Genomic DNA, 12,181 nt, shown 5'->3' on the forward strand with positions numbered 1-12,181 from the left:
TGAAACTGTACAGGGACCTTTGTATTTGATTTAATCCAGAGAAGCCAAACTGTTTTAACACCTAGATATAAATTCATCGTTCATAAAAAATTCATACCGTGTAATACTCATCTGCTGTATGAAAGTAGAAGGTCTGCTTGATATACAGCATATTCAAAACAATTACAACAACAAGATCCAAATATGTTACATACTCTTTACCAATGTTGAGTTTAAGCCGCAAGGACAAACTTTTCTTCTCTGATACACTAGATATTAACCAAGCACAAGCACACACACAGGTTTGCATGCAGACACTCACACCAACACCTTGTAAGAGAGCTAGGGGAGCTGTTTTCATTAGCTGTGGTGGGGCTCCAGCTGTAATGAGGCAGGTAATGCATATTCAATGAGGCATAAACAGATTTATAAACACACACAGAGAGGTGTGGATAGTAGCTTGCTGTTGAACATATGAAACACACACTCACACACACAAACTTATTTCCTCAGGAGGGCCTTCTAGCTTCATTCCAACAGTCTGTTCAGCAATTCTAATATTCCTCTGACACACAGACTTGATTGAGAAAACTGCAGAGACTCAAAAACCCAGCAGAGAACAAAGAGGGAAGGAGGGGCGAGTGAGATGATGTGTGTGTGTGTGTGTGTGTGTGTGTGTGTGTGTGTGTGTGTTTGTGTGCGTGGGACAGGCATACGTGTGCACAGGCCTGTTCATTCACTAATTCTGAGAACACAAAAACCGTTGTAAAGAAAAAAAACCAATGCTGGAACTTTAGCATGTTTAACTGTGGCCTATCAGCACAAGCAAAACGGCCTTCACTCACAGTGTATTGGGCTGGAGGCAGAACGTTTTAAAATCAAACCAAAAGTATCTGCAAAGAAATATATACTATTCACTAGATTTACAGTAAACTAGTCTATGAGAAATGTATTTGTAATTTGGGTTGACATACCTTTTAAGAGAAGAGCTTAGTGTAATTTTCTTGTCTTTTTATACAAATATATAAAAACATTTATATGGTATTAGTTTTTACATATTTGAACTAGGGTAGTAAAGCATTCATTTGAATGTAGCAGGGGAAAGTTCATGTTCGAACTGGAATGACCCGTTAAAAAATTAAAAAAATTGTCTCGAGGCGCATTAGTCAGTCTAAAGTAGTTTGCCTCTTGATCCTGATTCACTAGAATAAACCATTTCGGCGTGTTTAAAACATAATGACAGGCTTACATTTATGATTCCTATCTTCTGGACTCTCAGACAGGCCCAAGGATTCCTCCAGATGTTTATCTTATTTGTTCTCTCCCTTTTTGGGATGATCTTTGATATAGATAATTATCTCTGACCAGCTAATGGATGGGTGTAGAAGGAATGTTCTTGACTAATGTGTCTTCATCTTCAGACACAAAAACATGCCTTTCTTTATTCAGAAATCCCATGGGGGACGTAATTTACCTGAAGTCATGGGCGGAACCAACCTCACTATATAAATGTGAGTAAGACCCCGGCAAGATAGATTTCACTATTGGCTTGTGTGTCTCCGGGTATCTAGATGCCCGTCCCGACCTGTAATTTCTTGTAATAAACTTTGTTATACTGAAAGTATTGGATCCGCGGATTCCTTCCTTCATCAACAACTTCAACAACATCGACCTCTTGGCTGCATAGAATATACCATAATCCAACAGAGGGCGCTAACTATCAGGTTGACCTAAGGCGTGCCCTCCTGACCAATCAGTAAAGTAAGACATGTCCTGTTGTTTAGTTAAGAAAATGGAGGACACTAGCCAGCAAAGCTGCTTCATGCAGACAATACCATCAGCAAAGTATCGGAGTAGCAGCGTGGTGAATTGGAAGAGGCAGAGGAGTGTGTGAAGTATTCAAACTCATCTGACTGCATGTGGGGTATTCCAATTGAATTAATTGAGTCTCATTTTATGATAGAACTTGAGTAATGAAAAAAAGTCATAGCCTTAAATTGAACCTGTTGTAAATGTGAGAGAAGTAGAGTAGCATAGAGCTTAGGACAAAACATATGAGTTGAGCAGTGTTGCTTACCTTGAAACAAGTGAGTAACCATCTTGAGATGCTTCGTGGCTTCCAGTCTGTTGGTCAGATAAAATGTCATCATGATCAACAGTCCTTACAGGTTGTCCATTATAGCAATCCCCTGTGTCCTGAAGGAACCTGCCCTGCTTCATCTCAAGTGTTTGAAAATCAGTTTGTTGAAACGATGAACCTCTGCTCAGCTCCTCAGTGAAACTTAACAAATCACAAGATTCTAAATGTTGTCTGTCTTCCCTCTCATCCTGTACTTCTGGAGTGCATTTGGTCAGGGTAGCGGGGTCCATATCTGCTTCCTCCTCCTGCTCTTCCTCATCATTCTCTTCTTCCATCAAATCACCAGAAAATGGTAATCCAAGTCCTCTGTCAGTAGAAATCCCAAATTCACTAAATGGGGTACCAGCCAAAGAGCTGGGATGTGACACTGAACTGTTGCTAAGTACAGGCGATTGTATTTCAGATGGTGCTTGTGGTGTGCCCTGTCTCACTAACTGACCCCCCCAGTCTTGAAAATCTCCCAAAGAGGGTGGACATAGTGGAGGTGCGGAGGGCGACTGTCCACCCTCATCGGAATCTTCCATTGAGATCTGTGAGTGGACATAAACTTCTTCTCTGGCTTTCAGGAAGTTATCTGATGGATATCTCAATGAGGGAGACACACTTCTGGCCATGGTGCTTGACTTTTCGTCATAGTTTCCTTTTCCTACCTGTGTTTGACTGCAGCCTTTTGGGCTTGAGTGAGACTGATGAAAAGCTTCTGAGATAACTTTTGATTGGCTGGGACTTTCTGACACCATGTGATGCTCAGTCGTATTATCAAGATCGTGATTTGTGGGTAAGGCAGCTTGAATTTGCTCCATATCTGCATTTTGACTTTGCCTTCTTTCTTTCGTCTTCTCCCGATGCTCCCTATGTGCACCTTGGACCTGGGTTTGCAGCACTGTGGCAGCATGGAAAAGCGTGCTAAATGTCTCCATGAACTTCCCTGTTCCTTTGGTTTGCTTGTCTCCCTGTTTAGCCCTGTCATGCCACTCTCTCTCCGCTTCTTTTACTGAGCCTGACACAACGATGTATTCCATTTCTAGGCCTGAGGATGAATCTCCGTCTGAATTGGACCTGGCTTCGTCTCGACTACCTGAGTGAAGGCTGTCAGGGCTACATTTCAATGTGTCTCTTTTCCCACTGGAGCTGGAGCTAATCATTTTGCTTTCCACATCTCCATTGTTCTCTTTGTTGGACTCCCTTTGGAATTCAGTAGCAGTCCCATCTTCATCGGGATCCACTGTGATTGACAGAGCATTTGATAATGAAGCAGATTCTGAGCTGTCCCAATTCACATAACTCGAGGACAGTGATTGGTCCGTCTGGATTTGAGTCCCAGCAGCTTCTCCTCGGCTTGAAAAACAATTGGCGGAATTTTGCTGAGTGGCAGACGAATAGTCCACCACAAAAAAGGGGGAATAATCACTGGGTTGCTCTGCCCAATCAGCCTCTACTGAACCTCCTTTTGTTTTGTTGTCATATTCACTCTCAATTGAACTTCCCCCACTAGTTCCCTCAAATAAAAACACGCGGCTAACTGGCTGTTCTTTATTTGAAATCACTGCTCTTTTTCCTATGGTAATAGCCTTCTTGGATTGATCGTGTGTCCCGTCTATCTGAATAGGATTTGTCACTGCTATAAAAGGGCTAGACTGCCCCTCAAGCTGTATCATGTCCACTACGGGGCTAGCATAGGTCTCAGGAGAGGATGTCTGGCTCCACTGACCAGCTCCTACATTGTCATATTCTGAGGTGGAGTTTACCATGCCAGGAACAGGTAAGTCCCACATGATTGTTTCTGGGTGTGGGGAAGTTTCTTTTTCTGAATGTTCAGATCCCAAGTTCTGCATTTCATCCTCCCCAGTTTCTTCACCCTGTACTATACTCTCTGCAGCTTCTATGACTATTCTCACGTTGTGCTCATGACCTCTCCAATCCACTTCCTCAGGTGTATGACTAATTACTCTCCTCGTATCGTTCCCCACCTCTATGGCTTTTTCTTCTTCTGACTCTTTGCCTACACGAGTCTCTGGAGAATCACTGGCGTCCGGTGATCCCATGAGTTCCTTTCCATTGTCAGGTCCTTCGGGACTTGTTACAGTGGAAGAGCTGTCTTCCTGTATGGTGGTGTTCCACATCTCCATTCCACCATCACAGACTCCTGGTGGACTTTCCGTGGATGAACCACCCACAACACTATGGTTCACCCCACAGAAAGAACCAGAGTTTTCAGACAGGTTGTCAGGGGTTGTGAGAGGTGATAGACTGTCATCCCGGATTGTCATATTCCACATATCAAGTGATTCGGGGTAAGACGTGGTGGTTCCACTATCAGATTTAAGAAATCCCTTTTCAGCAGAGTAAGTCCAGAAGTCTAGCAACTCCATCTTTCTGTCGTCCTTTTTACCTTGGACTCCTTCATCCTCTTCTTTAGATGTGTCTGGTGTTAACGTATTTAGGATTGCTCTCTTTCTTGACACAGAAGTTGTCTTTGTTTTCGCTCCAATAAAACCAGCTTTCCATTTTCCAGTTCCCTCCTCCTCTGGTGGTGTCAATTGCAGATCAGCCAAGGTAACAGGGTTCCATAGTTCCTTCATTACGGCATCTGTGTTCCAGTTATCATTTGAGTCGGTCTGCCCACTGACCAGACTAAGCTGAGGTTGAAGGCTCTTTGGCCTCTGGTGGGGATTCTTTAAGATTTCCTCTTTGCTTTCTCTTTCAGCGATCGACTCTTTAAGTCCAACGTCCTCTACAATATTCGGTGGGCTCTCGTATTCCTTGGTCCTAGTCGAGGCATTATTATCACTTGAGGACAGTGCTCCTTGTGTGTCAAAGCAAAGTTCATCCCAGGTCTCTGACAAGGACGATGACATACTGTCCTTTCGCTGTAGGCCATTGATCCTTTCAGCTATATCTTCTGGGAAGAACCTGATCGCGCAACTATTAGGTGGGCAGCTACCAGCCAGGCTGTTGACTGGGGTTGGAGGAACCACAGTGTCAATCATCTCATTCCAATGGATTTGACCATGTTGGTCAATTGAAGAATTTCTACTATCACTAGAGAAATCCAGGAAACTCCGTTCTTCAAGTTCAGATAAGTTGGAGCTCCCTGCTAGCCCCTTTAACCCCTCATCTCCTCTTACTTCAGAATTTGACAGTTCCACTCCTGCTGACAAAGAGGGGTCACTGCTGTGTAGTGGGTCAAAACTAAAGAGGTCAAAGTTGTCAGTCTTATTTTTGCCAGAGCGCTGCTTCCTCCTCTCAAGTGGGACCGGAGGGGAGAGAGACAACAACCCCAGGGGAGAGGGGTTTCTCAGGAGCAGTCCTCCTGACCCAGCTGCTGGACCACCTCCTGCTATAACCTCACCGACTGGACTGTCATCACTAAGGAACACTGAACTCTCTTTGGAGGAGCGGCTGCTGCGGATGGTGGTCAAACCGCTGTCAGGGCTCACTAGCTCGCTACAAGCACTGACTCCTACACCTCCTGTGTCCTCCTCACCATCTGCCATCACCCTATATACAAAGATGAAACAACGCTGTTATTGCATTGGGCCAATTTTTGCCCCAAATCATGATAAATAATAAATGATCTCAAATTGCTTGTTTTGAGGACTTCTACTGACAATAAGAAGGAATGCATTTAATACCTTGCTATTGCCACCACATCTGCACTGCCTCCCTCTGCCCTCTCTATATCAGAGGCATCCATGTCATTGATACCAGATGATCCCTGGGAGAACTCCACACTGCCCGCTACTCCCTCCGTGGAAGAGGTCCGACTGCTGGGGTGGCAAGCCAATACAGAGCTGCGTCGGTCCACAAAGTCCTTGAGGATGGTCTGGATTTCCTCCTCCAGCAGAGGAGGAGTACCAGGGGACGAGGAGGTGTTTATAGGGATGTGGTAAACCTGGAGATTCTCCAGAGCCTCCAGTTCACCAGAAAGAGACCAGCTGGAGGAGTCTTCCAACTCACAGCAGATCTGCAATCAGAGCCATTTCATCTTTCTTATACAAAATATTTGTTTACTTTAAATAATGTTTCATTGGTCAAAAAACTATTTCATAATTGTTAACATAATTATCAAAATATCAAAATAACAAACAACACATTTAAATAACTGAAATAAAGTAATTCATTTTAATAAAAAAATTATACTAAATCCCAAATGAAAAACAAATATGGGCCTGCATTTCTTGGTTCCAGTATCATGCCAAATGTTCCATGTAGTAGCGGCCATTTCAAGTGGCAAGTGAGGATGAGATAAGCTGCTGTGTGCTAGTAACCATCAACATGTGTCCTAACCCGTAATCTGAACGTAGAGAAATAGTATATTTCCCCCATTATTCAATGTATATGTCCCGTCTGTCAAACCAGTCCTTAAAAGAAGGAGTCCCTGGTGTTTTCCAGCACCTCATCAAAACCTGCCTTCTTGCCATGATGGTTGTCAATATCCAGTAAGATGCACAACAGCTGGCCACTTGAAGGGGGTCCCCCAGTGCATACAACCTGGGATAACATTCTCATACACTTTTTGACATCAAAAATTACAAAAAAAATGTATGGAATATATTCAGTTAGGATTTACAAAGAAAACCAAAAATAAACCATTGAAAAGAGACATTTCTTTAATGAATTACCAGTAACCACAACATTGAAAAAGTACTGGCTCTTACAAAGCTTGTCTTGTGTGTCACTGTTAACTCGAGGCTGATTTACCTGGCTTAGGATATCTGTGTCGTTTGAGTAGACAGCCACCTGCTGGCAGAGATGATGAACTGTATCATTGCTGGACAGGAGAACCACCAGACTGTCTAGGCCATGGCGCTGACTGAAGGATTTCAGCCCCCCCACATAACTAGGCCAGTGCTGGAGGAGAGAAAAAAAACACAGAAAAAAAGAAAGAAAAAAAAAATGAGGAGGGGGGTCAACATCTGAAATGAGTAAGACGGATCCTGTGATTTGCAATTTTTTTTAACTTACTTCATTAATGAAAGCATTTTTTTTTTTAAAGCAATTAGATTTACTACAATAGTCTAATAAGCGTTTTGTACCGCTTTGATTACAGCTTTACGAGAAACTTTGTTGGACCCCCGCCTTTTGCTGCGCATATGATTGAATTTTGTTTCAGTGAAGCTGAAGTGGTTGAAGTCAGCCTTCATCAGTAGCAATGAGAGACGGAGCTGTCAGAACGCACAGAGGGGTAGAGAGACACTTTGTGATTTATTGTCTGAAAATTAACTGTTTGCTCTTAAAACAGCCACCATGCACAGATTATGGTAATTCACCGACACTCACGGTGATTGATGGATGGAAAGTTGCATTAATTAATTGTTTTGTTTGTCAAGGGAACTTGTTTTTTTCTTACACTCTGAAATGATTAACCGCAAAATTATGGCAGCCATAATTTGCAATGCAGGGTTATGCATAAAGTTTGAAAACATATTTGCTTGATTAATCTAAATCTGTTGTACAACTGTTTGCTTTGGGAAGTTCTCAACAATGTTCGAGTGCTTATTTAAGTAGAACTTTAAAAAAAACAATTAATGGAAAATGATCAGTGGAAGTTGTGTGTGAGAACATGTGAAAACATCCTTTTCAGAATTCAAAAAGTCCAATGCTCTACTTGACATCTGAATGTGCGTATCTTCTTTTTCTGTGTTGTACAGTGTGTGTGGTCCTTCTCTCTGCTTGAGCCCATGTGTGTGTGCGTGTGTTTGTGTGGGTCCACTGAAAATGATTGATGAGCACTTCAGGCGCTGTATCTGCCCAGGCTGTGTCAATATTAACCTGTGAGGATGAGGGGGCTACAATACTCCTCCTCCTGTTCCTCCCACCACCCCTCCATCCTTTTCTCTCTCCCCACAATATGGCTGCTGTCATACTCAGGCTCATCAATCCTCACACACACACACACAACTGCCAACTTCTCCGACACCGCCATTTCTCAACACTGATATCCTGATGAGTGCAATGAAGCCTCCCAAGATTCGTTAAAACACACATATTCACTCACTTAACGCACGAGCGAAAGCGCATGAAGCCTTAACACATGAGGATACACACAATAACCCACCATCCGTCTATAGTGCAATCTGTATGTACACATACGAGTTCTGGTAAGGCAATAAAGTCTTCAAGATTTACAGTACAATTTAAATAGAAATGTTAAAATGATGCAAATACTCTGAAGCTACCACCCAGCTGCGTGCATACAGTAGGCACACACACACACACACACACAAACACACACACGCACAAACATTGTCAGAAAACGAGCAGAGTGCAAATCTCCGCGATAACACGCAGGGCGACAGTCTGTCTGCCATTTGGCTCTTAACTGAGTAAATTACTACTCATATTGCCTGCCCCTCCTCTTCCTCCCTCTCTCTGCCACCTCCAGATAAACAGATTGCCTCTTCTTATAAATTACCAACATGTTAGCTATAAAAATCCACTTGCTAACTGTTTCCAAGAGCCTTCGGATCTGGACGCGGAAAACCTGTGTCTCATATCCTGAGCTTTCTTTAGACATAAACAGAGTTGCTTTGCTTACATTCTATTAACTTTGATACAAGATCAATATTGGCAAATTTTATCGTTAAAGAACAAATGAGGTACAGAAAAATCAAAAAGCCCAAGATTATTGAGCAGTATGACTGTTTTCAGTGGAGAAATGCCTCATTGAGTAATCAGAATGCATGAAGTCATATTTGAAGGATGCAACGTTTTACTGATGCAGAAGTTATATCCCTTATCGCCTGTATTTAATTTCATTGAATCATTTTCTATTGTGAAAAAAAGAGTATAAGATCCAAATCAAATATCTTACAAGTGTTCTGAGTTTCCATCAAACAATAAGAGAAAAAGCAACAAAAACAAAATGTAGGAAATATTTAAAACATAATAAAAAACAATAACATTTTCTTCACAATACAAAGACAGAAAAACACCAGTAGGTCTATGACAAAAAAAAAATGTAGATGGTGATAGTGCCAGTATTAAACTTTTCTTTTTGATCAAGGAACTTTTTAGTTTTTGAAGTGTGGTAATATGACAGCTTATTCTTATTCAATGATATCCTTTAAACCTTAGTCAACGTGATTTTTAGCCTATTCATTGCAAAGAAGATTCAGTTTTTTACTACTTCAAGATAGATGACTACAGATAAAAAAATCCTGTACTGCTGTATATCTTGATAATATCTAACCCGTGATCAAGAATGATCAAAGTCAGTTGATCAAATGTCTGGTGTCACCTCATGAATGGAATTAATGTCTCTTCAGTCTGAGTTTGCATTTTACATTTTGTCCTTTTTGTGTTGTATCCTGTTTCTCCATCACCTGTTTGCCTCACTTTTCATCTTTCTCCCACTCGGCTCTAATCTCCACACACACACACACACACACACACACACACACACACACACACACACACACACACACACACACACACACACACACACTCTCTCACACACACCCTCCCTCTCTCTCTTTGGTTGTCTTTGCTCCACAGGTAGCAAGTCTTTAGCGGCTGCTTGCAGTTCTCCCAACCTGCCATCATTATGCACAATAGCCTTAGGTACAAAACTCGGGCCTCATAACTCACGCCCCGCGCGCGCAAATTCCCGTGCAAACACAGTCAAAGCAAAAACACATTTCCTGCTGTCGCCAACATCTCCGGCAAAGAATTAATCAAGCGTTCATCCATTTAGGCTCTTTGCATACCCTTTCCGTCAGAACACAGAACGCTAAGAGAGTCGCGAGTTCTTCTCAGGCGATCGTTTCACCACCCTGATGAATCCATCAAGCGAGGTTTGATTTATACATCTGTCTGTGATCACAGCGGTACAGCTACAGCAAATGGGGTGGCAAGGAGCGAGCTGACACCACCCAGCTCAAACACACGCATGCCAATGTGCACGCACACGCACACATGTGCAATATATAGCATATACAACACACACACATGCATTTGCTCACAAACCAACAGCTCTACTCTCAGGAGCGCACACACACACACACACACACAGTGCTTATGAAGTTTTGGAAGGAAAAGGGGAGGGCGGGGTGTAAAAGTTTGTGGAGAAAGAAGCTCAAATGTCTTTCTGTCTGTCGCTCTCATATGGGCCTTCTTGGCATGCTTCATTCACTCAGCTCTAAGTGCAGGGATTTTGGGGCCAAGATGCGAGCGCTGAGTCTATAAATGTTTTGTTTTGTTTGTTTGTTTGCCCTCAAAGCCAGAGGAAGCCACAGGGGGACGATGAAAATGAAGGAAGAGAAACAATGAATGTTTCCGAAGAGACGATGATGAAGAAGAACCATCAGCGCAAAGTTAGTAAAGATACAGAGTGATGACTTTCCTGTGCAGTGGTTTCCTTAACTTGTTTAGATGCCACATTTGTGTGTGTACAGTGAATTCTAAAATGTGTATTGAAGCCCAAAACAAATTGATGACAAAATATGTCAACTTCCAGACAAAAGAGATATGTTTCTTTGTGCCCCGCTAACAAAAACAACAGCGAACAGAGTAACGACGAACCATCAGCATGTGTTTATGCATGCAGATTTATAAGGGGGAATATTTGAATCATCTCTCAGTTTGATGTGGCTACAGTATAAATATTTAAAAAAGGAAATCACTGCGGTGCATGAACGAGAGAACCAGGAAGTCAGGGAGGGACAGAAAGATAGAGGGGTGGAGGGGGGGGGGGGGCACCCTGGCTCTCTGGTCTTCAATCTTAGTCCCTGGGAGGCCCACCCTGCACCTGCTGTCTCCTAGTGCCTCTCATCAGAAAGGCATTTAGCGAGTGCTGTGGCTGCGGGCCCCTTCATTAGCGACCATAATTATTTGTGCAAGTGGTGTAGGGATAAACTGGCCCCGCATAAACAAACAGAAAGGGCCGGAGGACTGTAAACACACAACGCATTTGAGGCAATCAACGTCGCCGACATGGAAACCTAAAGCAAACCTCAGACGCAGGGATGGACAAGCACACGTGTGCACAAATAGAATTACCCAAACAATTCTACATCAGCAGCACACAACTTTATCAAAGAAAACAAAACACAACCAACAAAATCCAAAATATTGGTAACGTGTATGAAAGAAAATCAACAAAATTGTTTCCCACACAGAGAAAAAACAAGATAAGCGTCTGCTCATATCAGAGTTTAAACCAAATGGAAAACTTCATTTGATTTTCCACTTTTACGATTTCTACTGTCTAGAGAGCAGAAACAAATCATGTATTGTGATAGTGTGTGTGTGTGTGTGTGTGTGTGTGTGTGTGTGTGTGTGTGTATGTGTCTGCAGGCTCCTGTCCTTCTCACAGTTCATCAACCCCACAGCATGACAACCCCTCATCCGACCAAAGCTTCATCTGCCAGCGCTAATTACTGAGCCATGAAAACCTCTGATACACAAACACACACTCACTGACATTTAGTGTGTTTTTGCGTTTATCGATTTGAGCTGCGTGTTAGTGTTGCACCAGACCTTGTATGTCACCAAGAAGAACCCAAAACCCAACCTATATATCTTTTATTACATCAACTGAGCTTTTGTCGAGTTTCTCCCAGCTACAGGTGACGGTGCGTGATGTCTGTGGGCCCTTGAGCAAGGCAGCTGACCCCTATTGACTTCTGTGATGACAGCCAACTAAGTGCTGCTAACAACGCATTGGAAATGTTGTGTTTATGTGAGCGCTGCAGCCCCCCCCCCCCCCCATATATATATGGCCGAATACTTTATCTTTACTTCAGTGATATAACAGAGACAAACTGCACTTCCGTGGGTTATTTACAATACACATGCCAAGTGTGAAGCCGATAAGATGCAGACAGACAGACGGAATTAGTAGGTAAATGGTAATATCTCATTTTTATGCAAATTTACAAATATGCTCAGTAAATGAAACCAAATTTACAGTATCCAATAAAGCGGGCAAGGTTGTATGAGGGAGATGTTGCTCACTGCTTCAATTGCTTATTCTGAAAAGTGTTAATTTTACATAGGGAGACATTCAATACACATGGTTTTAATTATTCAGAAATGTAAAAGAGCGTCACAGACAAA

At 42.6% G+C, this 12,181-nt stretch overlaps 1 protein-coding gene across 1 annotated transcript in view; it reads right to left on the minus strand.

Moving 5' to 3' along the window:
• LOC128438478 (protein prune homolog 2) overlaps window positions 1-12,181 on the minus strand; it is a 37,265-nt gene that overhangs the window by 11,103 nt on the left and 13,981 nt on the right. Inside the window, exons 7-9 of the mRNA XM_053421061.1 lie at window positions 6,824-6,973; window positions 5,755-6,086; window positions 2,057-5,620 (exon numbers count right to left, since the gene is read on the minus strand). Coding sequence (XP_053277036.1) covers window positions 2,057-5,620; window positions 5,755-6,086; window positions 6,824-6,973 — 4,046 coding nt within the window. The remainder of the gene's footprint in view (window positions 1-2,056; window positions 5,621-5,754; window positions 6,087-6,823; window positions 6,974-12,181) is intronic.

The sequence above is a fragment of the Pleuronectes platessa genome, chromosome 4 (genome assembly GCF_947347685.1).
Source record: "Pleuronectes platessa chromosome 4, fPlePla1.1, whole genome shotgun sequence".
Classification (NCBI taxonomy): domain Eukaryota; kingdom Metazoa; phylum Chordata; class Actinopteri; order Pleuronectiformes; family Pleuronectidae; genus Pleuronectes; species Pleuronectes platessa.